The 24141-nt window shown below is 43.7% G+C and overlaps 4 protein-coding genes across 7 annotated transcripts; all 4 read left to right on the top strand.

The window, feature by feature from the left end:
- Positions 1 to 442: 442 nt before the first annotated feature.
- Positions 443 to 7820, top strand: LOC101786125 (probable LRR receptor-like serine/threonine-protein kinase At1g56130). The gene is made up of 24 exons (XM_004976756.3): positions 443 to 688; positions 795 to 981; positions 1123 to 1194; positions 1966 to 2037; positions 2116 to 2187; positions 2549 to 2620; positions 2741 to 2812; positions 2908 to 2979; positions 3192 to 3263; positions 3360 to 3431; positions 3508 to 3582; positions 3693 to 3764; positions 3881 to 3946; positions 4020 to 4085; positions 4205 to 4249; positions 4345 to 4409; positions 4508 to 4887; positions 4984 to 5182; positions 5689 to 5850; positions 5926 to 6044; positions 6276 to 6486; positions 6568 to 6799; positions 6902 to 7052; positions 7232 to 7820. The coding sequence occupies exons 1-24, from the start codon at positions 580 to 582 to the stop codon at positions 7631 to 7633; spliced, it is 3117 nt and encodes a 1038-aa protein (XP_004976813.1). The 5' UTR covers positions 443 to 579; the 3' UTR covers positions 7634 to 7820.
- A 3242-nt stretch (positions 7821 to 11062) lies between these two features.
- LOC101785316 (protein unc-45 homolog A) lies at positions 11063 to 13668 on the top strand. Of its 4 annotated transcripts, none has more exons than XR_215568.2 (4): positions 11064 to 11437; positions 12267 to 12455; positions 12755 to 13259; positions 13336 to 13653. XR_215568.2 is itself a non-coding variant. In XM_004976755.3 (4 exons), exons 1-3 carry the CDS (start codon positions 11246 to 11248, stop codon positions 13151 to 13153), a joined length of 780 nt encoding a protein of 259 aa, XP_004976812.1. In that variant the 5' UTR covers positions 11064 to 11245; the 3' UTR covers positions 13154 to 13182; positions 13336 to 13668. The 4 variants fall into 4 exon arrangements, 2 of the variants coding, with proteins under 2 accessions (XP_004976811.1, XP_004976812.1); XR_002678423.1 differs by having other exon boundaries at positions 12755 to 13263; XM_004976755.3 differs by having other exon boundaries at positions 12755 to 13182; positions 13336 to 13668.
- Positions 13669 to 16219: 2551 nt separating this feature from the next.
- On the top strand, positions 16220 to 19508 carry LOC101784923 (uncharacterized protein At4g15545). Its single transcript, XM_004976753.2, has 10 exons — positions 16220 to 16603; positions 16693 to 16761; positions 17717 to 17770; positions 17892 to 17961; positions 18065 to 18139; positions 18229 to 18477; positions 18564 to 18606; positions 18685 to 18763; positions 18847 to 18983; positions 19067 to 19508. Exons 1-9 carry the CDS (start codon positions 16334 to 16336, stop codon positions 18937 to 18939), a joined length of 1002 nt encoding a protein of 333 aa, XP_004976810.1. The 5' UTR covers positions 16220 to 16333; the 3' UTR covers positions 18940 to 18983; positions 19067 to 19508.
- A 244-nt stretch (positions 19509 to 19752) lies between these two features.
- LOC101784522 (protein FAR1-RELATED SEQUENCE 5-like) lies at positions 19753 to 24099 on the top strand. The gene is made up of 7 exons (XM_004976752.4): positions 19753 to 20152; positions 20269 to 20346; positions 20737 to 22765; positions 22861 to 22976; positions 23096 to 23173; positions 23252 to 23311; positions 23511 to 24099. The coding sequence occupies exons 1-7, from the start codon at positions 19775 to 19777 to the stop codon at positions 23619 to 23621; spliced, it is 2850 nt and encodes a 949-aa protein (XP_004976809.1). The 5' UTR covers positions 19753 to 19774; the 3' UTR covers positions 23622 to 24099.
- The last annotated feature ends 42 nt before the right edge of the window (positions 24100 to 24141 follow it).

The raw sequence follows: 24141 nt of genomic DNA, 5'->3' as shown, positions 1-24141 counted from the left end.
AGTGAATATTTTTATATTTGAACTTGAACCATCACCTCACACACAGCAATGAATTAAGGAAATTTCTAGGGATGTGCATGAAAAATCTGACGACTGCTCGTGCTAGCTCATATAGGGAGAGCAAAGTTATACTTGAACACATAATTTTACAGGAGCCTGCTGGGTTCATTGACCTCTGTCTAGTCTGAAACCACTCCAGTCATTTAAAATTGAGCCGTCGAATCATAGAGATCTCTAATCTGAAACCACGCCAGCCAAGTTCAGCTAATCCAGCAATCACCACCTAATCAGCAGCACGATCACTCCGGCTCTTTCTGCAGCTTGCCAGAGTAGCAAGCCAGCAGGTAGCTCCTGCTTAACAAGCAATTTAGGACGGTAGTGGCGCAAATTTCATATAGGCCAATTGGCTGACCCTACATCTTCGCATCATTGCATGGTTCCATAGCTGCAGCCGTGACGCTTTTGTTCGCTTCCTTTGTTCGATCCATCCACCACTGGTTTCAGCTCAGAGAAATCTGAAGGAAACAGAGTGAGCAGACTAGCGGAGGGAGGGGCTCGAGCTGGGCAGGGCAGGGAGAGATGAAGCCCAGGCTGAGCGGCGGCGGCTTCCTCCTGGTCTTGCTGCTTCTGAATTCTTGGAGAGCGGTGGCTCAGGCTCCGCCGCCGCCGCAGACTGATCCGGTTGAAGGTATGTGTCCCTCATTCGACGGAGCTCTAGAAGTGAAGATTGTTCATCAGTTCATGGTCGATGAGAGGCTTTGATTTTGTTTGCTGGGGTGGGTGATTTTGTGCAGCGGCGGCGGTGAACGCGATCCTGAGCAAGCTTGGGCTGAGCGCGCCGGCGTCGTGGAACATCAGCGGCAACCCCTGCAGCGGCGCGGCGACGGACGACACGCAGCTGGACGACAACCCGGCCTTCAACCCGGCCATCAAGTGCGACTGCTCCGACCGCAACAACACGCTCTGCCACGTCACCAGATTGTGAGTAGTCGTCCGTCCAAGCTGCCGCCGCTTCTTCTTCTTCTTCTTGGGATTCTTCAGGTTCATCAGACTTTTCTTATTTCAAAAAGGAAAAAAAGTTCATCAGATTTTTGCTTCCCCCTTTGTTTGATGGTGGTGCAGCAAGATAAACATGCTGGACGCGGTTGGTCCGATTCCAGAGGAGCTGCGGAACCTCACTCATCTCAGAAAGCTGTATGTGCTGTCAACTTTGTATCACTTGTTTACTCGACACGCCTAGCCTGACTAAAACTAAAACTGAAAAATGGTCTATGGCTATAAGCAATAACAATTTGGTCTCTTATTCCAACTGTAATGTCCCTTACTCCTTAATTTTTCTCATAGGATTTCATGTTCAACTTCGATGAATTTTCGGGTGGTATAGAGAAGGTTTGTGTTCTCGAGGGAGGTTGTTTTATCAGTATACTCCTGTAGATAACTCCTGTTAGGAAAAGCTCATGGGCCAGCAATGAATTGGGCTTCCAAATCACTGCGGCCTGCTAACAACGAATGAATGCGACTTCCACTTGCACAATGCGCAAGGTCTCCACTGTTTCCGCTCCACTCCGATTCAGCCCCCAAAATGGCTGAGAGATGCGCAGAGGCACCCAAGGGAAGGGAAGGGACGCCCGGCGTGAGGCGGAACTCCGGCGAGGCGCCGCGGAGGTGCGGAGGACCGGGTCGCCGATCGGTAGTTTTGCAAATGACCCCTGGATTGGATCGCTTATGCCTGTGCGGCTGATGCACAAACCCCCTGGTCGCTTATGCCTGTGCGGCTGTGCCTAAGGCACTAGATATCTTGCCCAGGGGAGTCTCAGACCTTAATATGTTCAGCGTGCATAAAGTTTTCTCAAATTCATGCTGACTTCAGAATCTGTCACTAATAATCAAATCATTAAGTAACCGGATTCTTCCAATATGATCCCTCCATGAGACTTGCAAGATTAACTCTGTTTAACATTTCAGGGACTTGAGAAGAAATTACCTCACTGGGCCGTTACCAGCATTCATTGGAGAACTAACTGCTCTGGAATCCATGTAATACTCTGAACTCAAAACAGTGATGCAGTTCCTGCATTCAAGCCATCTTACATTCTTTTCCTTGTAAATCACAAGGACTGTCGGCATCAATGCATTATCTGGACCTATCCCAAAGGAGCTTGGAAATCTTGTCAATCTCGTATCACTGTAAGATCCTCCAATCATGTTATTCTAAGGGTTAGTCTTAAAATGGATATGCTCATTTTTTCTGACTAATGTTGGTGCTCAGTTACTATCATGCATCTGTTGTTATACTTGCCTTTCACTTGCACGAAAGTCATGAGGCTGTATGCATGTAGTGTGCCTCTCAAGCATTATGGCATTATATTGAATATGATCTGATCTCAAAAGTTAATATAATATTGTGGAAGTGAGAATCTGATGGAAAAGAATGAGCATCTTCCCCATCAAATATTCATCAGCATTTCAATTGCCTAAAAGTACATAACAACACCTTTTTTGGACATTTCTTTGGAGCTAACCTAGTTTAATTAATTAATTCTTTCAGGGCATTGGGCTCAAACAATTTTAACGGCACACTTCCTGATGAGCTGGGCAAATTGACAAAACTTCGACAAATGTAAATCGTCTATTTGGTCGCTTTACATGTCTTCATAATCACCTATGCTTTCTTTACTGTTTAGAGTGATAGCTTTATGCATGAGACAACTGAAAAATGTTATCCATCTTTGAGCTGCAGATACATTGATAGTAATGACTTCAGTGGTCCTCTACCATCGACATTGTCACAACTGAAGAACCTCTCAATCTTGTAATTTTGTAAAATGAGATATCAACTCGTAAATTTCTTCTTTCCTCTGAGGTAGAAACCAATAATCTTACACACCCTTGTCATCATGCATCCAGGTGGGCATCAGACAATAATTTCACTGGGCAGATACCTGATTATCTCGGGAGCTTGACTAACTTGACTGACCTGTAAGATCTATATTTGACAACCACTAAGATCTTAATATTTTTCAAATTGTTTTCTCAACATCAATAGTAAGGAAAGTCATTCATTGTTCTGGAGAAGTGCAAGACATTGCATATCTACCTGCATCATCTGTATCTATAGCACAATTACATTTATCATGAGGAACTAGCTTAGGTATTACTACTTTACTGACCAGATATCTATGAATTTCCAGGAAGCTCCAAGGGAATTCTTTTCAAGGTCCCATTCCGAAAAGCCTTTCTAATCTTGTCAAGTTATCAAAATTGTGAGTCCCTGGTAGTTTTTGTGACTGTAGGATTGTTATCGTTGCAAAGATAAGATAATGGCAGTAACTATGGCATTGATTGTTCCAATGTAACAGAAGAATAGGCGAAATAGTAAATGGAAGCTCTCCACTGTCATTCATTGGCAACATGACATCTCTGGGTGAACTGTACGACATGTGCCCTCCACTTTATTTTATTCTTTTATAAATTTAAGAGCCTAACATTTAAGGTTCCATCTTGCAGAGTGTTGAGGAACAGCAAGATATCTGATACACTAGCATCAGTAGACTTTTCCAAATTTGGAAATTTAAGCTTACTGTAAGCATGTTCCACTCGTCAGAAAGTCACAATCAAGTGACAAATTATAACTTAACTTTCAGTTGAACTTTGTCATTTTGTTTTCTAATGCTATTTTTCCTCTATCACAGGGACCTGAGTTTCAACAATATCACAGGACCAATACCTCAATCAATTTTGAATCTTCCATCGCTTAGTTATTTGTAAGAATTACTTGCTGAAGTTTCCATAATTTGTTTGAATCAACCTCTGTTTTTCTTTCCTTTTAACCTTCTGATGATATTTGCAAATATTCTACTTTCAAATGTGTTTCAATCAGATTTCTTGGGAATAATAGCCTTTCGGGAAGTCTTCCTGCCACGAAAAATCCCTTACTTACCAATTTGTATGTTTACATTCTCTTTGTTTTGGCACACTCGCTATATTCAGGCATTCACCTTTTTTGAAACTGTTTGCAGAGATTTTTCATACAACTATCTCTCAGGAAACTTTCCTTCATGGGCTACCAAGAAAAATTTACAATTGTATGTTTGTGTTCTGAAACTTCTTTCATGAAAAATATACTGCTTATTGGGCACAAAGCCTGCCTGATTCATTTAACAGTAATAGCTAATTTTACCCGTATGTTCTACTTTGTACTAAGGAATTTGGTGGCAAACGACTTTGTAATTGATAGCTCCAATAACAGGTGAATGCCAGTTCATCCTCCCTATTAAGGCTAGCATAAAAATAAGTTATCCGTCCAAAATCAGAACTCAAAATAATAAAACATTTCATCTGCAGTGTTTTGCCATGGGGATTGGACTGTCTTCAGCACAATATTCCTTGTTTTCTTGGTTCTCCACAGTGTAATGCTTTGACCCTTTGGAATTTCGAGCATGTGTCTAATAGTGTTGGACTTGCAATTGCATTTCAATTAAGCACTATTCTGATAAATTGCATGCAGCTGCCTCCTTTGCGGTGGACTGTGGTGGTAGTACAACCATATCAGGTTCAGACAATTCTATGTATCAGGCTGATAATGCTACTCTTGGAGCTGCATCATACTATGTTGCAGGTGCACCTACATGGGGTGTTAGCAGCGTCGGATTATTCACGAATGCACCCAATGGAACTTACATAATCTACAGTTCGCGCCAGTTTGATAACACACTAGATTCTTCGCTGTTCCAAACAGCAAGGATGTCACCATCATCTCTGAGATACTATGGCATTGGACTTGAGAATGGAAACTACACTGTTACACTTCAATTTGCAGAGGTTGACTTTCCAGACATAGAGTCTTGGAGAAGCAGAGGGAGGAGAGTTTTTGATATCTATATCCAGGTGGCTACGAACTTATATCTGGCTGGCATCTGATGCTTTTAAATCATATGATGTGTTCTAGACTTCTTTTGTGCTTGATACTTCTTTCTTGTTTAGGGAGACCGCAAGGAGCAGAACTTTGACATTAGGATGGCTGCTGGAGGGAAATCTTTTACTGTTGTTAAGAAGAAGTATGTTGTTCCAGTGACCAAAAACTTCCTTGAGATTCATCTCTTCTGGGCTGGGAAGGGTACTTGCTGCATTCCTTATAAGGGATACTATGGACCTGCAATATCGGCTCTGAGTGCAACTCCAAGTATTCACCTGAACTTATACTCTGTTGTACATTGCAGTTATACTACTGCCCAGAATGACATCTTGAAGTATTGACCAATGTGTACTAGTGTAATACAAAAAATAAGTTTGTCGGTGTTGTATACATGATGTCAAGTTTTTCTAAAATTTGGATAAAAACTGTTATATTTAATAGATGAATCAGAACATGGAAATTTGTTGGCAGAAGAGCATTCATGATGTTGTACATATACTAGTGTAAGTTAGTAATCAAAGTGTTCTTGACCGGCAGTGGTGGAAAAGTAAACATAGACAAATACAACTAATTAATCAGCCTAAATTGAGTGGGATTTATGCCATTTCAAATCAAAAGCATAACAAACATAGAACACGCATGATAAAGGCTAATACTGCACATTATCCTCTTTAGTACTTGATGTAATTGTAAATATTTAAATATGTGTATCCCATCTCACTTATGTTTTATAAAAGGTTTTCAATGCTCCAACTAACTAAACTTTTCTTCAGATTTTGTCCCTACAGTGCGTAGTTCTGCAGATAGAAAGAGCAGCAGTAAAACTGGTGTGATTGTTGGAGTTGTAGTTAGTGTTTCAGTTTTTGCATTGATCACATTGGCTGGAATCTTCTTATGGTGTCAGAAAAGGAGAAAGCTACTACTAGAGCTAGAAGGTACTTGTCATACTAATATAATTGTGTGGTTGACTGCACAGAAATTATGCTAACAAGCTATTTCGGACCTTGCAGAATTGTACACCATAGTTGGAAGGCCAAATGTCTTCAGTTATAGTGAGCTTAGGTCAGCTACAGAAAATTTTTGTTCTAGTAACCTACTTGGAAAAGGAGGATATGGATCAGTTTACAAGGTTTGTCTATGTAGAATTGTAGTTACTAGCATATAACTGGATTTGTATTCCATGTGAACTCATGAACGCTTAGATGTTGATTCCTAATAATCTAAATAGTACTGCACAGAAAAATCAGAATATTACATTTATCGTAAAGACGTAAACTGATGCTTTTCAAGTTAAGCAAAACCTTGCCCTGGGATATGAAATATACATTGCATAATAATTAAAAGTGCAACTTTCTTGCAGGGTAAATTGAGTGATGGAAGAGTGGTGGCCGTGAAGCAGCTCTCTCAATCCTCTAATCAGGGGAAAAAGCAATTTGCTGCAGAAATAGACACCATATCTCGAGTGCAGCACCGTAACCTTGTGAGCTTGTATGGTTGCTGCCTTGAGAGCAACACGCCATTGTTAGTTTACGAGTACCTGGAGAATGGAAGCCTTGATCATGCGTTGTTTGGTATGAATTTTCCTGATCTGACATGATAAATACTGCAACTTATAATGCAGAAATTTAAAATGTCTGAATCTTTATATTCAGAGAAGGGAGGCTTGAACCTAGATTGGCCGGCACGATTTGAGATATGTTTGGGCATTGCAAGGGGTATCGCTTATCTCCATGAGGAGTCTACCATCCGCATCGTCCACAGGGACATAAAGGCTAGTAATGTGTTACTAGATTCTGATCTCAATCCGAAGATCTCCGATTTTGGGCTTGCCAAGCTTTATGATGACAAAAAGACTCATGTCAGCACAAGAGTTGCTGGCACATTGTAAGTGTAGTTTTCATCTCTCCTTCGAATTTGGTGTCATATTATTTGCGAAACTAAGTTAATGGCAGTTGTTTATTTGTTACCTTTGACTGTATCATCTAGTGGTTATCTCGCACCTGAGTACGCCATGAGAGGTCATATGACTGAGAAGGTTGATGTGTTTGCGTTTGGCGTGGTTGCATTGGAGATTGTTGCTGGTGAATCAAACTATCAAAATACATTAGATGAAGACACGACTTATATCTTTGAAAGGGTAAGATCAGTCTGAACTTTTAAAACCTACACGTGTTGCTTCAGTTTTTCACTTCATGTCTGTAATTCTCAATATGCATCCTCAAGGCATGAGTGTGTTCTGCTTCTTTTTGCTATGCTAGAACATACTAGAATCCTTTTTTCAGTTGTGACGTCCCAAATTCTGGATCCTTTTTTCAGGTGTGGGAACTGTACGAAAACGGGCGGCCGCTGGACTTCGTGGACCCCAAGCTGACGGAGTGCAACGGCGACGAGGTCCTGCGCGTCATCCGCGCGGCGCTCCACTGCACCCAGGGCGCGCCCCACAGGCGGCCCCCCATGTCGAAGGTGGTGTCCATGCTCACCGGGGACGCCGACATGACCGAGGAAGTGGCCAAGCCGAGCTACATCACGGAGTGGCAGGTGAAGGCCGTCGGCAGCGGTAGCTTCACGAGCAGCCAGGTCGGGTCGTCGTCGACGACGACGCAGCCGTCCTCCGGCGTTCACGGTGGAGGCGGCGTCCAGGCGAGTCCGGAGCCTGGGGACGTCACGCCGGTGCTCCCGTCGCCGCTGTTCACCTCCATCATCGATGAAGGCCGGTGACAAAGGGGCCAATGCAAGGCCTGGCACCTCTTTTCGTTACAGTGGTGCTTTATTGCTGGTTTCGTTACAGCTATGGTAATTTTGGAGGGGAGGAATCGACCATAAAACTTTTTTTTTTTAACGAGCCGTCAGGAGAGCTACTGCTATATTAAAAAAATGGAGGAATACTCGACTGCTATATTAAAAAAATAGAGGAATGCCGTCAGAAGTAAAAAAATTCTATACATACTGTACACGCACATCCCAAAGCAAAAAAGAGAAAACGAAAGAGTGTTAAAAAAAATTCTCTACTATAGATCTTCGCTGCGATAATGAAGGACTCTAGGTGCTTAGCACCTGCCGCAATCCATATAGCCGCCTGGTCCTTGATCTTATATATCGTCCGATGTATCGTCTGCTCCTTGTTTTGAAAAATCCTGACGTTCCTTTCGTTCCAAATTTCCCATAGGATGAGAATAATTAAGCTTCACAGCCCTTTCCTGTTGGCCACCTAAGCGGACGCCAAAGCTGTCCACCAACTATGCAGAGACTCATATCCGTCCCAGTGGCCTGGGTCAATATAAGCGCATCGTGTCCATGCACCTATCTTTGTCCATGTTGTCTTTGTAAAAGAGCACTGTGTAAAAAGATGAAGGCCAGAGTCTCACCGGGTTGTGTTACAAAGTGCGCATTGCGGCCGATTAGGCCATCCCCGTCTCTCCAGGCGGTTGTCCATATTCTGTCTTGTACAGCTAGCTAGCTAAAAAACTTACACTTCGGCGGCACCCACGTTTTCCAAATGATGGTGTCGAAGTTAGTTGTCGTTGATCCTAAGAATTGAGCTTGGTAGGCCGATTGCGAATTATACTGCCCATCCGCCATAAGTTTCCATACGATGGTACCTGGCTGATCCAGACGTAGTTGTATCCGGTTGACTGCAACCCATAGACGGTGGTCCTCTACAAAATGTGTCACAAAGAAGCCGCGGTGTAGTAGGTTTAAGTCTCGTATCCAAACATCATCGGTCATAGCATCGTGCAGGTCCTATTCTTCGTATTCTTCGTCCCGGAGATATTGAACAAATTCGGTGTCATGTCTCTCGACCTCTGTCCCTGTGCCCAACTGTTGTGCCAGAAGGATGCTTTCTTGCCATCCCCAATTATGATCGTGGTTGCCACGGTAAAAAGTTTGTGGTCTACTTGTGAGCAAGGAATATCCCGTTGGTTCGAGAACGGACTCTCATTCATCCAGTCGTGCCAAAGCCACCGTAGATGCAACGCTTGAGTGAATTTTGCTAGGTGTAGGACTCCTAAGCCGCCCCCTCTCCTCGGCCTTGCCGATCGCACCCATTTTACTTTGCATTTATCGCCCGTGATGCGTTCAGTTCCCGCCCATAAGAACTGTTTTCTCTTATCATCAATGTTCTTCATAATTTCTTTAGGCACCTTCAGGGCCGTCAGTAGGAACACCGGTTGAGAAGTCAGCACAGCCTTGACGAGCATGAGTCTACCGGCCACAGTTATGTTCCTTCCATTCTAACTGTTAAGTTTCCCAATAGCTTTGTCCACTAGAGGTTGGAAGTCAACAGTCCTTACGCGTTGTGTGGACAATGGAAGGCCTAGATACTGGATAGGGAATAATGTGCGCTTGGCAGGTAGGTTATGCAGAACTTCATTGAGTTGTACTCCCTCACAGCGGATAGGGGCGACCGTTGATTTATGGAAGTTTGTTTTGAGCCCTATTACTTCACCAAATCCGTCCAGGATGTTGTTCAGTGCATCCATTTCCTCGTTCCTCGGTGCAATAAAAATCGCCGCGTTATCAACATATATTGATATACAGTGTCTGGCCACGTAGTTTGGTAAGGAGTCCTAACTCAGTTGCCTGCTCCAAAATCATTTGAAGTGGATCGATTGCTATGACGAAAAGTAGCGGAGACAAAGGATCACCTTGACGTAGCCCCCTGTCCTGTGTGATAGGCTGGTTTGGGACACCGTTTAGAAGGACGCGGGCAGAGGAAGTGGAGAGAATCCCCGCAATTCAGTCATGCCAGCGTGTCGGGAAGCCTAGGCGTTGTAGAAGTGAGAGGAGATAGTCCCACCTAATGAGAGTCAAAGGCTTTCGCGATATCCAACTTGATGAAGATGGCAGATACTCTCCCTTTGTGATACCGTCTCGCTGTGTTACGCACCGTCATGAGTTGTCATGTATACTGTGTTTCTTGATGAAAGCACTTGACATTTAGAGACGATGGAGTTCACGTGTGGTCGGTTGTAAACTTGCAATCCTGCAAGTGCGTACCATTTCAAGTGGGGAATTCGCTTGTGTGAGGCAACAGATTATTCTTCCTCTGAAATGGTATGGAATTTACAACGGCGTCTGGCACGGCACGACGACGCCCGTGAACCGGTAGGGACAGCTGGGCTTGGTCCCCGACGGACGGCCGGTGAGCGGTGACAAGCCGCCGCGGCAGGCATCGCCGTCGAGTACGGCGGTTGGCGAGCGTTCCTTTCCCCGGCGCCGGCGGTGGTTCGTTCCCGTCAAGAATGGGATAGCGTGCGTGCCGCCGCCAGCTCTGCCTTTGCCTTTGCCTTGCTTGCTTGCTGCTAGCACGATGACACGCTAGCTGGTAGCCGCGTTACACGTCTGGGGAAGCCCAGCGAACGTTCCGGCGTTCCAGGGGATAGTATTTCTGTGTGTTAATTCGGCATGCATACCATGGTATCATAATAGTAGTGGTGTCCACCTGCTGGGAATGGGGCGTCGTACAGTACGATCAAGCCGTGTCCGGCTGACCTTTCCGGCCTACGTTACGGAGTGCCTCGCACGTACGCGCGTTCTCTCTTTCTGTTAGCTCACATCCTTTCTTTTTTTCTCTCTCTCTTCTCTGATATAAAAGGTAAAGTATACTGATGAAGTGTGCGTGTACCATGGTACGCTTATTAATTGGTCAACGTGATGCATCCCCATGCAAAGTCTTCCCACTACTTTTGCTTTGTTTTTATAAGTGAAAAAAAAAGGATCATAGTCACATGGGCTAATTGGGTGGTTGTGATGAGCAGAGCACAATCAGTGTCAGCAGCTAAGCATGCTGAGGACTGTTACCTAACAACAAACGGTAGCATCAACAGCTCTCAACGAGAGCTTGGCAATTCATCTCTTTTAAAAAAGTTTCTGTGACAATGGAACTGACCATCAGTATTAGATTTGCTATCATTAATATAATATAATATAATAATTTTACAAATCTTCCATTTTTTTATGCGGAGAGAATACAAAAGACATCAAGCCGGATTGCATCTGTCCTGCATCCGGAAAGATCGGAAGGTTCGAGGTTTAAGGAAGGAAAGGGGCAAAGCCGTCATTTCCGGTAGATAACCCCCAGGAGCCGTGTTCCTCGCGCGGTCGCGGGCAGCAAAACCCAACAACCCGCAACCGTCCAGGCATCCATCCACCCACATTCAAATCTCCCCCTCCGCTCGCCATCATCTCCCCCATTCTCCTCTCTCTCTCTCTGACTCTCTCCTCGTGATTATCCATCCCCCAAAATCCCAGCTCGCGAATCCCCCCCTCCCCCCGAAAAAACCAGCCTCCGATTCGTGAGGCCCCCGAATCGCCGCCGGATTCTCCGCGATGGCGGGCGCGGGCGCGGGCGCGGGCTCGGCGGCGGTGGAGAGGGCGCACGAGCTCTACCGGGGTGGCCGCCACCGGGAGGCGCTGGAGCTCTACTCCGCGGCGCTGGCGGCGGCGCGGGGCCCCGCGCAGCGCATCGCGCTCCACAGCAACCGCGCCGCCTGCTACCTCAAGCTCCACGACTTCCGCAAGGTCCGGCTCCCCTGCTCTTGGTTTGCTTTCCTTCGCGGATTGCGTCGTTGCTTCGATTTGACTTTGCCTCGGTGGCGATTGTGGGGTGGGCGTCTCTTCGGCGCTTCCAAGTGTCAGTTTGGGTAAAAAAAAAAAGGGATCGATTTTTAGCCAAACAAGTCCTGATCGGGTCCGGATTTCAGGATACCGGCGATTTAGAGCTCGTAGATTCTGTTAGTTGTGGTAATGTAACAACTACTATTTGAATCCGTAATTTGGACTGTGGATTGGGGGTTCCATTCTTTATGGGGAATATACGCTAGGCGTTCGTCTGAAGGGAGTGACACTGTTGTGTCAAGCTGTTCTAATCTTCAATTGCTTGTTATGATGATCTCTGTGCATGTAGCTCAGTTGCTGAGATGTAACTGAATCCATTAGAACGTTTGGACTGAACCCGAGAAGCTGCAAGCTTACGAAAGCTTGGTGTTGCCATACCAAAAATAGCAGAAGTACTACAAAATGGACTAGGCACGGTTTCTGAAAGTACAAAACATTGAAACAGACTTAACTTATGATGGCAGTGGAATGGATGATCTCCTTCAGTACCTGAATTTTTTAGGGTAACTAAATAGCTTAATCCATGATCTACTATGTGCATGGGCCGAATGATACTGAAAACATGCATTAGCTAGTAAGGAGACAAAAGCTACAACTTATCTGATTCTCTGTAGTAACAGTTGGAATTTCTCTGGAATCATCTAGGACTGCAGACTTCACGTATTGTTCCCTTTCTACATTATCATTTTTGTTATTAACATTGCATTCTCCATTTGCAATATATCTGGTATAGGCCGCAGAAGAGTGTACATCTGTCCTCGAGTTGGATAGGGAGCATGCCGGAGCTCTGATGTTACGTGCCCAGACTCTCGTTACTCTGAAAGATTATCAGTCAGCTCTATTCGATGTCAACAGGCTCATTGAGATAAATCCATCATCTGAAGTATATCGGAACCTCCAGGCACGATTGAAGACACAGCTAGTATGTTTTCACTCTCTCATTAATGCACTTTGGTTTACCCTCCTGACACCCTTTACCTGACATGCATTGTAATTGGATCATAAAAAAAATCAGCTTTCCTAAATAATTCATTTACAAACGAAAAGGGAGCATAACCTTGCAGGAAAGAAAAGGTTACATTAGTGTTGTAGCTATTGTTCGTGATTTTCTTGCACATATCTTTCTATTTTCCATTAGCTCATAAATCATTTTAAGCTGTTTAAATGACTTGTTTACTTAACTGACCTATTTTATTGGCCATCTGCTGTATTGTTTTGAAGTCACTTGCCCCAATTCCTGAGTGTGAAGAGGAGTCCCTGTATCTCGAAGAAGAAAAGGATGAACTTCCTCCAAAAGGAGATCAGAAGATTGAGACTTCTATCACTAAGTCTGACCAACCTGAAACTAAACTGGTTCTTGAAAACAAACCTTCAAATGGACATATTCTCGAAAGAAAACCTGGAACTGAACCTCAGAAGGTTGATGTTCCTCCTACTCTGCCTTCAAAACCCCAGGGCTGGGAGGCCATTCCAAAACCAAAAGGCCATTCAGGACTTGATTACTCAAAATGGGACAGTGTTGAAGATGATTCGAGTGAAGATGAGGATGATGACGAAGAAGACGAGTTGCCGCAATATAAGTTTAAAGTCAGAACTGTTGGCGTGCGGTCTGTAAAGTAAACAAGATTAGCAATAAAACCCAAATTATGGTATGTTTATAGTCTGACAGGACCTCTACTGACCAGGGTGCCACCTATTCATCTTCAATAATTTTTGGATGAACTATGTAGGTCCGTTTGAGTTCTCAGTCATACAAATTTTAACTAGCAGTCCATATGTTGATCTTCTGTTTTGTGATGCAGGTTTCATGATTTGTCAGATGCTGTCTGTCAATAATTCTCGAGTCCAAGCAGAGAAGATAGTTTGCTTTTTGAAGCGATGGAGATGGACAGGATGGCAAAGTCAACGATGTACAAAGATCCAAGCTAACACTCCAGTAGTCCACTGCAGTTTAGGATCATAGTCTCGTCTCGGCGAACCTGTGTATCTAGCGTCCTTCGGAATATATGAACCCGTTTTTGTGCCGAGTTATACGAGCCATGCGAAATGTTTCTTCGTTCTTCATATCACATGTTTCTCATCAATAACCAAAAGCATGGAGTCATGCGAAATTTTTTTAATTTTAATACATTAAATATTTGTTTTGGAATTGTAGGGGTGCCCCTGTAAGGAGAATCCCCTCCAAAAATTGGCGTATGCTGCTATTTGCGGCGCGCACACGGTATTCTTTAGTAAAAGGCGAAAGAATAGTTCGCTATGTGCTCACCGCGCAGCTGCGTGCCTTCTCAGGGTCGCCCTGCCCTCCCTAATATGCCTTTCCCTCGGCGCGCATCGCTACTCGGCCAGCGAGGTGGTACTAATCCCCTCCATTCGCCCCGAGCACCGCAAGTCACGCGCTCTGCCTTGCGGCTGCCGCGCGGGTGCCGCCTGCGCAACCAATTTGGCCCAGGCCACAGCAGCTGTTGATGGGCCAGACCAACAGAGCATGATCAGTCCCTCAAAAAAAAAAAAAACAGAGTATGATACAGCAGCACGCACGTCTGGAGTTTCGGCCTTCTGGTTATTGTTGTTATATTCATTCGTTTTATTTCAAAAACAAAAGTTATATTCACACGTGTTTTCTTTTTCTTTCTAGATCTTTGGGATGTTGTCGAAGAGAATGTATGGAGTACTAGAACTTTTCTGCTCCACCAGTCTTGGTGTGTTAGTCTGGAAAACATAACTTTGCTTAGTCATTAAAGCACATCACATAAGCATATCGGGCCTTTATTGATGGGAGAGAATAAAATATCGCATATGTAATCTTTTTTAACTGAAATTTATTGCCTGCAAAGGAAAAGAGATATTGCTGGAGCTATAAGCATTTTACAAATACAACCGTGCTTGCATATCGTGTAGTCAGTAGTATATGCTATTGCTTTACCAGTATTTCTTTTCCATGCCCTCCGTCCCAAATTGTATGTTGTTTGATACATAACTTTTTGCCATACATTTAGATATAACACATGTCAAATATGTAGTAAAAGCTACTCCCTCCGTTCCAAATTATAAGTCATTCCAACTTTCTTGGAGAGTCAAAACATCTCAAGTTTGACCAAATTTATACAATAAAGTACTAACATTCATGATACAAAATAGATATCATTAGTTTCTTCACTAAATATATTTTCATAGTATATCTATTCGGTGCCATAAACTTTTATGATCTTCTCTATAATTTGGTCAAAGTTGAGATGCTTTGACTCTCCAAGAAAGTTGGAATGACTTATAATTTGAAACGGAGGAAGTATGAAATTAGAAATGTTAAAACAACCTATAATTTATTATAAGGACGGAACGAGTAAACGACAGCATTATTGCTACCATCCCTTATTTATCTTTTCTTTTTGGAAGATTGCTTTATCGTGAGGTGAGAGGAATGGCTCTAACTACTACCAACAAGAAAATACTAGCAATACGGTGTACAATACCAAAAGGATCTACAAAGAAAATTCAAAAGGAAGCAAAAGGAAATTTGAGTGAGAAAATGACTTGGAGCACCCAAGTGTACAGCCAGGCAAACCCATCCCCATCACAAATCAAATATTCGCGTCAAAAAAGAATTTTGAAAAATATTCACACATGTTTTCTTTTTCTTTCTAGATCTTTGGGATGTTGTCGAGGAGAATATATGGAGTACTAGATCTGTTCGCTTCAGCTTATTCAGCCGGCTTATCAGCCACCAAATAGTATTTTTCTCTCACAGCAAATTAACCGTTTCAGCTTTTCAGCCGGCTTAAGCTGAAGCGAACAGGCTTAGAACTTTTGTACTCCACCAGTCGTGTGTGTTAGGACCTCTTTGGTCAGGGGTCCTTTTGGCAGGGTTTTTTTTAAAGAGTTTCTCATTAGCTTTTGGTAAAAAATTTTTAAAGAGGTAACTTCAAAATAGCTTCACCACCGAAGCCGCAAAAAAATTATAAAACGACTTACATTAAAGAGGAGAAGCTAAAAGTAGCTTCACTGGTTTTTCCTCCCTCTCCGAGTATTAATTGATCATAAAATTACTCACGTTGCTATTGAGAAGCCGTTTTGCCAAACTTTTTTCAAAACGGCTTCAGCTCCATTAGAAAAGCCACTCCACTGGAGAAGTCGGAGCTGAAGCCGTTTTGGTAGGAGCTAGAGTTGGAGCTCTATCAAAGGGACCCTTAGTCTGGAAAAGCAAAACTCTGCTTAGTCATTAAGCACATCACAATATCGCATAAGCATATCGGGCCTTTATTGATTGGAGAGAAAAAAAAATCACATATGTAATCTTTTAACTGAAATTTATTGCCTGCAAAGCAAAAGGAGAATTTGCTCGAGCTTGAAGCATTTTACAAATACAGCTGTACTTGTATATCGTGTATTCAATAGTATATGCTAGTACTGCTTTACCAGTACTTTTTATATATATGGCAGCATTATTGCTACCATCCCTTATTTATTTATTTTTTAAAGATGCTAACCATCGTTTATCGTGAGGTGAGAGGAATGGCTCTAACTACTATCAACAAAAAAAAATACTAGTGATACGGTGTACAATACCAAAAGGATCTACAAAGAAAATTCAAAAGGAAGCAAAAGGAAATTTGAGTGAGAAAATGACTTGGAGCACCCCAACAGTGTGGAGCCAGGCAAATCCATCCCCGTGACAAATCACATGTTCGCGTCCAAAAAAGAATTTTGAAAAAAAAGAAAACCTTTAATTTCCACACCTATTCTTCCTCGACGCCGGCGACCACCACCACGAACTAGCCCACCAACCCGTCCCCGGCGGCGGCGATGGCGAGGCACGAGGCGTCCGCGTCGGCGGCGGGCGTGGACTTCCACCTCCCGGACGAGATCCTGGCCGTGATCCCCACCGACCCGTACGAGCAGCTGGACGTGGCGCGCAAGATCACCTCCATGGCCATCGCCTCCCGCGTCTCCCGCCTCGAGGCCGACGCCGGGCGCCTACGCCGTGACCTCGCCGACCGGGACCGCACCGAGGCCGAACTCCGCGCCCGCCTCGCCGACTCCGACGCGCGCCTGGCCGCCGCCCTCGAAGAGAACGTAAGCTCCCCCGTCGCCGTAATTCTTCCCGTGTCCGTAGAATTGAGGTCTGTACTTAGCTTCTTTCGCTCGGATCCTTTGGTGCGCAGGCGAAGCTGGCGAAGGAGAGGGACTCGCTCGCCGTGACGACCAAGAAGCTGGCGAGGAACTTGGCAAAGGTGCGGCATTTACCAACTTTCTAGTTTTTAGGTCCCATTGCAGTGCGAATTCTCTCGATTCTGTTTAGTAGCTTTCATGTTCAGCATGGATCGTGACCGGAAGCCTGTGATTTTGACGAGAGGTGTGTTTTGAGTGTCCAGTTAGTAGAATTGTTGGGGGACTTCGATCGAAGCATTGTTCTTTTAGTGTTGTTTGCTTGTTTATGTCAGAGATGTGCTTTTCAGTGACCATGATTCTGGGCACTTGGGATGCGCCAAACGTGGATTTTTATGAATTTGGATGAAATGTGCGTCTAGTGTTGTTTATAGTATGGAAAGAGCCAATTTTGTTCACTATTGTGTGTTGTAGACTTGTAGCGTAGTGTTCATTGCAGTGCAGAGTATGTGTGATGTTTGTAGTGTTGGTAGTTTTGATGGTGACTTACTGTGACGGAATGGAAGACATACAGCCTTTGACCTATCTTCTTGGTGATTTCAAGGGTTGTTAGTAAATCTGTGACTCCGTCAGATGGTTCAACTTAGGCTGGGTTGGAAAGTTATGACACTGGAAGTCTTTCAATAAGTTGAGTCTTAATGGTAGATGTACAGTTGAAAAATCAAGCCTCTTGGTATATAGATTCAAATTATGCTGCAAGCAACCAGACACTGAGATTGCGTGGTAGATTAGGTTGATGATCTTTTTGAAAACCGCCAGTAGTAATTTTGAACATGAAATGTCATCGATGTCAAAATGTCGACCCAGATTTTTTGAAACTGATTTGATAGGAAATTAGAAACAAGAAAAGGTTTGGTTTCCGGTCAAAAAAAAAGAGGAAAGGTTTGGTTACTGTTTTACTGTTAGTTACCTTGCTTTGCAGTTTCACACTGGCATGGAGTATTCAAACTCTATTTGTATTCAACATGAAAAATGGACCTTGCTAGTTACCAATTACCAGAGCTCATTCTTTCTTTGCAGTTGGAGGCATTTAAGAAACAGTTGATGAAATCATTGAGTGAAGATAATCTATTGGTGAGTTGCATCGATCAAATATTTCTTACACTCTTAGTCATGATTTCTTTTCACCTTTTAAGACTTCATTTCTGCTGGAACTTTGTGTTAGCAGCTGATTTTCATTTGCATATTCCTGCAGCAATTGTCTGAAACTGGTCAGGATCATGATGCAGAAGATAATCTGACTGCCCGAGTTCCCTCTTGGAAAGGTGCCATTTAACATCCTTACAGTTTTGATAGCATTTTTTGATAAATTTCATAGCCTTAACTGCATGCTTGATACATGCTTTTGTTTTTTAAATGACTATATAGATGAGGTTTCAAGCAGTCACTCTTCTTCAGATACTTCCAGCAGATCTACAAAGACTGAATCCACTCATGGTGGAGGTAATTTAGTCTCACCACTGAACAGCTAAAGTATGTCAATGTATGAACTCTATTTTCAACATTGGCACTTACATAGAAAGCATTTACAGGATACCAGTTCTCGATCACACCACACATACCTCAAAAACTAGCTCCTGGTTCAGCACCTATGATTTCATCCTCCGCCGGTTCCCCCCGAGCATATTCAACTGGCCCATCCTCTCCCAAGTTCTTATCTGGTCCAACTTCTCCTACAAGATCTCGATCTGAGAGCCAGTCAACATTTTCATCATGGCAAGGATCATCAAGTCATCAGTATTCAGCACCTACCTCTCCTCCTCAACGCCGCTCTCTCACAGGTTCAAGAAAGTGACAATCTATCTGTGCAAGTATAGTTTATGTATATGGACCTTGCTGAGGATGCCACGATATTTCCTGTTTTCAGGGCGGCCCCGTATAGATGGAAAGGAATTCTTTCGACAAGCACGGTTTGTTTCTATTCTGCTCATCTTTTGCAGCAATTATTAGCTTGTCTCTCTCTTAGCGCTTGTGCCTACAACTCCCAGGACGAGACTTTCTTATGAGCAATTTGGAGCATTTTTGGCGAACATCAAGGAGTTCAATGCTCAGAAACAATCACGAGAGGTAGCGTAATCTGCCACTATTTTCATGGTTCGGCAACTCATTAGTGTCCTGGAATGATGATTTTTACTTGATGATATCTGCAGGACACCCTGTCAAAAGCAGAAGAGATATTTGGAGCAGAGCACAAAGATTTATACATTTCTTTCCAGAACATGCTTAATCGCAACCAGTCATGAACATCTGTCAGAGGCTGTATTCTTTTCTTCTCTAAATCAAACAGGTTTGTTCATTCCTACGTCCATGAGCGAGGAATCTGATGTTCTGGTCAGCTAATCATGCCTATTTCATGCCATTTGTTTCCAGGGAGGCGATTTGTTGGAATAAGCATTCCTCTTTCATAGGTCTCAAGATCAGATTTCAGATATCTGTATATAGGCCGCCTTAATTTGAGCTATTCATCCTCAATAACTTGGAGCTGTGACTGAAAAGGAAAAAATCTCATAGTTATCGGAAACTTTGGTCCTTTTGATTTAGCATGCATTCACATTCCCTCATTTATGTCTTCCTGCTGTAAATTCGGTTGCAAATCTCTTGAGGTGCCTTCCCTTTGTAGAAAGTTGTACAAAACTGTTCTTTGCAGTTGTTCAAACTGCTAGCTGAGAATGGTGATCGCGGAACATGTGTTCTGTAATTCTGTATTTGTTCAATGAACTAAGCGATTGTGAATTTTTGTTGGGTTATTTGTTCTGTAATTCTGTATTTGTTCGATGAACTAAGCCATTGTGAAATTTTGTTGGGTTATTCATTCCTTTTGTTGATCACTGGATTTTTCACAATATCCATGGGATGCTTTATGCTGGTAATTGTGAACATATCATCTTTTTTCTGGGGTTGTGATATACAAGGGAAAATATTGAAAAGCAAAAGAGGGGAAGATAGCGCACGAACACTTCGCTGACAGGCGGGTCCCACCGGCTCCACGAAGGCCATGGTCCCACATGACATGCACCCCACCTTTTCCACTCGATCCCCCAGGCTTCGTCCTCCCGATCCCACCACTGGTCCCTCACCATGGCCACCCCATCCACCTCCGGCGACCCCGCCGCCGCCGGCGAACCAGCCCCAACCCCATCAATGGAGCCCACCCGGCGTCGTCACCCGACCTCCCGTATCTCCCACATCGTGCGCACCTACCTCGACCTCTCCAGTTCCAAGAAGCGCCGTGCCGCTCCCAAGAGCCATCCCAAGGCAAGCGGCCAGGAAGCGCATGCATCCGAGGACGAAACGGACGGGTCCAAGGCGGGGCCGCCGTCATCCCACCCGTCGCGGCTGCTCCGGGAGCTGGGAATCCGCGTCTCCCGCTACACGCACGAGGAGCGCCGGGACATCATCCTCCGCTACATGCAGAAGCGGAGCGGCCGCCAGGTGGTCAACCGCGCGGCTAGTAAGGTGCGATTCGTTCGACGAGAGCTTGGTTTAGTGGGGTGATTGGATTGAGGAGCACACACAATCAGCTAAAGCTGACGAGTTTATTTGGCGGTTGCTTCTGCTGTTGCTGGTAGCAGGTCCCATCGAGGCAGGCTCTGGCGGAGCGGCGGCGGAGGGGTGCTGGAGGGAAGTTCCTCGGCAAGGAGGACACCCAGGTACAGTCCGGGATATCTGGTTCCTCAGGAATGAAAACCACTTCGCACATTGCACATTAAAATAGGCTAATTTAACATTCTTGGGGAAAAAACAGATGTGCTAACTTTTATGTGAATTTTACCATGTCATCACTAGGCAGAATTTTGCATTAACATAGCAGTTTTAATATCAGAAATGTTGATGTTTTGGTTCATATAATTTACTGCATAAATGAACCACTGTGTAGTAGACAGGTACCAATGCTAAGATGGTTACTGCTGTTCACTGTGTTTGAGACTTTGAGTCCCAATCATCACAAGTTTGTAACAGAGCTTTGCATGATAGTACGAAAGATGAGCTGATATAGACTTAGTTATCCACACTTCTGTAAGAGCTTTTGTTTCCCCCAGATTGCAGATAATCCTGAAGGAAAGGCAGAAGAAGAGCCAGAATTGCCACCAGAAGTCGTCTCAAATGCTGGAGGAGTGCCCATAGTTGGAATGGTCTTTGAGAGTGAAGAAAAAGCATACGAGTATTATGTTAATTATGCAGGAAATATGGGATTTAGTGTCCGGAAAGGATGTTTGGATAAAACTGCTAAAAATTCCAACAGGTCAAGGGTCTATTTCTGTTCTAGGGAGGGGCTTCGCTTAAAGAATGACGCCAAGAGACCTCGCCCGGAGACAAGGGTGGGTTGCCCTGCACGAATAGCTATAAAGTTAACACCTAGTGGTAAATATAGGGTCACAGAATTTGTGGATGATCACAATCACCAGCTTGCTGCACCATTTGATATTGAGATGTTGAAATCACAAAGAGTGTTGGCCAAGGTTCAGCCTGGAAGCCAAGCTAGTAACATTCCTCCTGGGTACAAGAATTATCTTCGGTCAAAGTCTACCAAATATATGAAATCAGAGGATCTCAGAGCTCTGATGGATTATTTTCGAAGAATGAAGAGTGATAATCCATCGTTTTACTATGCGATTCAGGTGGATGAAAATAACAAAGCAACTAATTTCTTCTGGGCTGATGCAAGGTCAATAATGGACTATCATTACTTCTGCGATGTGGTCTGCTTTGACATGATCTACAAAGAATTTGACTGCAGCAGGCCCTTAGCTTTGTTTCTAGGCATGAACCATCATAGGCAAATGGTCATATTCGGTGCGGCTTTTTTATACGATGAAACTGTTGAGTCTTTCAAGTGGCTTCTTGAGACCTTTAAGATTGCTATGTGTGGGAAACACCCAAAGACAATTTTGACTGATCGATCTGTGCCTTTGAAGGAAGCATTGGGTGTTACATGGCCTGGCACTATCCACCGTTTCTGTGTGTGGCAAATATACCAGAGTACTGTTAAGTCCATAGCACATATGCTTATTACTTCTGAAGAATTCACAAATGATTTTAGACACTGTATATTTGATATCGAGGATGAACAGGAGTTTGTTGGCACATGGAATATGATAATGGAGAAATACAATCTTAGAGAGAATGAATGGTTAATTAAGCTTTTTGAAGATCGGGAAAATTGGGCCATGCCATACAATCAACAAATATTCTCTGGGGAGATTAGAAGCATGCTACAAGCTGAAAATGTTGGCACTAGGCTCAAAGAGTACTTGGACATCGATACAGATCTATCCCCTTTTTTGAAGATTTTTGAAAGTTCAGCAGAGAAGAGGAGACAAGAAGAAATGCAAGCTGATTACCAAGCCAACCAAGGGGTACCGAGAATACCTCTGCCATTGCTGTGGCAGGCTGCAAATTTGTATACCCCAATAACTTTTGACTTATTTAGAAAGGAGTGTGAACTAAGTATGGACTGTATGGCCTATGGTTGTGGTGAGTTTGGCTCTCTTTCTGAATATATGATTACTGTCAAGAACAAAACTAAGGACCAGCTTGTGCGATTTGACTCATCAAATGGTACGGTTGCATGTACTTGCAAAAAGTTTGAAAATACTGGACTGTTATGCTGCCATATATTAAAAGTATATGAGCTGAGGAATGTTAAAGAGATTTCCTCACAGTACTTTCTGAAGAGGTGGAGGAAAGATGCAAAGTTGGTGACAATGGATGAAGCCGATGGGTTTAATTTTGACATTGACACAAAATCTTCCATTCCAGGACGTTATGCAGCCCTTTGCCGCTTGTTCTATAAGATTGCTGCTAAGGCTGCAGAGAACGTAGAGACATTTGCACTGATGGCAAGCCAGTCAGATCAACTTCTTGCAGAAGTGGAAGGAACTTTGCAATCTACTCTGTCTGATAAGTCATCTGGACATTCCTTTACAGACCAATTAACTCACATGGCCCAGAATGACTACCTACTTAATAGTAGCCATGAAGCTCTAGGTTCTACTGGAAAGAAGAAGTGTGAAGTCGCTCGCCGTAGAAATGATTTGGAAACCAATAAACGAAAGAAAGCGAGAAAAGGTGTGTATATACGTATTCCTTATGGATCTTTGCCTTTTATGTTCCGCATGTAAATCTGAGCATTCTAAACATTTCTTTTATTGTCATTAACGCAGGGCAACCTGATGAAACAGAGGGTGGACCAAGTGGAGAGCTGAATATCACATCAGGAAACATACAGACAGAACCAAGGAATACTTCCAACCAGTTCATTCCAGATCAATTAATGCAGGTGAATCCTTAAATAGGGTGCTAAGTTTTTTTTTTGAAGAAATAGGGTGCTAAGTATTACCATACGCCCCCTTGTTGCTCCAGAAAAATAGCACACTAGCTGATGCTTTCATCATGCAGGGACATTATGTACTTGGTCACAACTTTGGGCTTGGTATCTCGCAGAACCTTCACAACAATTTGAATCAGTTTGATCAGGTCTGTGTTCATCTCTAACCTAAATTTCTTTATTGTGTTGATTAAGCAACAAGATTCTCAGGTTTGTGTTGCCTGCAGGCCGCCTCGGTTTCAACCTTGCAACAGCAGCCGTTTCCTGGGAATGGTCAACTAACCCAAGTGAGTTCTACAGATTGTTGTTTTTTTAGAGAAGTATATCCTTATCTTTTTCCCCCTTTGCATTTAATCTTCTTTTGCGATGTGAAGTAATAGCATACTCCTATGATCAAAGTATATATGCGCATTATGTTGAAAATCTGCTATTTTTTAATCATGCTAAATGCCTTATTTATTGATATGAAAATGTACACTCCTGCAGGGATATCCTAGTGATATGCATGGGTTGCAATTCGTGGAGACAACTCCCCAAATCGATCATCAGAATGGCGACGAGGGTCAGTCGTCAATACCGGTGTGGGATTTTCTTTGATGCACCACCCTAGAATATCGGTGGGCATCTTGAACGCGGCCGGGCCGTCGGTGGCCAGCATGTCTCACCTGCAATTTACCGTGGGTCGCACGTATGCTATTCCAATATTGCACACCATGCTTTTTGTCCGAATGAAGGAACATCATTGAATGTCCTTTGCCGACGATGTGGAACCGATGCTGGAGCACAGAGTAGCTAGATCGAACCAAACTCAAGGACGAAGGACCGAATGAAAGATGGATGGATAAAGAGGAAAAGCAAAAGATTGAACCAAACTCAAGGAGAAGGACCGAATGAAAGATGGATGTATAAAGAGGAAAAGCAAAAGGGACATAGTTGTCGAAGAATGCTGAGATGGAATGGCGCGTGTTTGCGTCAACCAAAAGCTAGGAGAGAAGAAAGAAAACTGTCTATAGGCAGCCAAACCATCGTCTGTCTATTCGTGTCATATCATGTCTCGAATGGAAATTGACTAAAACAGCACGCCACGCACACCCCACGCATGCTTGCACAATGCATT

The sequence above is a fragment of the Setaria italica genome, chromosome VII, assembly GCF_000263155.2.
Source record: "Setaria italica strain Yugu1 chromosome VII, Setaria_italica_v2.0, whole genome shotgun sequence".
In the NCBI taxonomy this organism is placed as follows: Eukaryota; Viridiplantae; Streptophyta; class Magnoliopsida; order Poales; family Poaceae; genus Setaria; species Setaria italica.
The sequence above is the reverse complement of the archived record's forward strand: the minus strand, read 5'-3'. Positions and strand labels throughout refer to the sequence as shown.

Excerpts from the sequence above, each read along its gene's own strand:
- LOC101786125 (XM_004976756.3), top strand. The coding sequence starts at position 580 with ATGAAGCCCAGGCTGAGCGGCGGCGGCTTCCTCCTGGTCTTGCTGCTT. Across the intron at positions 2,188-2,548 it reads CTTGTCAATCTCGTATCACT|GGCATTGGGCTCAAACAATT; the intron begins GTAAGATCCTCC and ends TAATTCTTTCAG. Across the intron at positions 4,250-4,344 it reads ATTGATAGCTCCAATAACAG|TGTTTTGCCATGGGGATTGG; the intron begins GTGAATGCCAGT and ends TTTCATCTGCAG.
- LOC101785316 (XM_004976755.3), top strand. The coding sequence starts at position 11,246 with ATGGCGGGCGCGGGCGCGGGCGCGGGCTCGGCGGCGGTGGAGAGGGCG. Across the intron at positions 11,438-12,266 it reads AGCTCCACGACTTCCGCAAG|GCCGCAGAAGAGTGTACATC; the intron begins GTCCGGCTCCCC and ends TATCTGGTATAG. Across the intron at positions 12,456-12,754 it reads CACGATTGAAGACACAGCTA|TCACTTGCCCCAATTCCTGA; the intron begins GTATGTTTTCAC and ends ATTGTTTTGAAG.
- LOC101784923 (XM_004976753.2), top strand. The coding sequence starts at position 16,334 with ATGGCGAGGCACGAGGCGTCCGCGTCGGCGGCGGGCGTGGACTTCCAC. Across the intron at positions 18,140-18,228 it reads TGAATCCACTCATGGTGGAG|GATACCAGTTCTCGATCACA; the intron begins GTAATTTAGTCT and ends AAGCATTTACAG. Across the intron at positions 18,478-18,563 it reads TCAACGCCGCTCTCTCACAG|GGCGGCCCCGTATAGATGGA; the intron begins GTTCAAGAAAGT and ends TCCTGTTTTCAG.
- LOC101784522 (XM_004976752.4), top strand. The coding sequence starts at position 19,775 with ATGGCCACCCCATCCACCTCCGGCGACCCCGCCGCCGCCGGCGAACCA. Across the intron at positions 20,153-20,268 it reads TCAACCGCGCGGCTAGTAAG|GTCCCATCGAGGCAGGCTCT; the intron begins GTGCGATTCGTT and ends TGCTGGTAGCAG. Across the intron at positions 23,312-23,510 it reads GGAATGGTCAACTAACCCAA|GGATATCCTAGTGATATGCA; the intron begins GTGAGTTCTACA and ends ACACTCCTGCAG.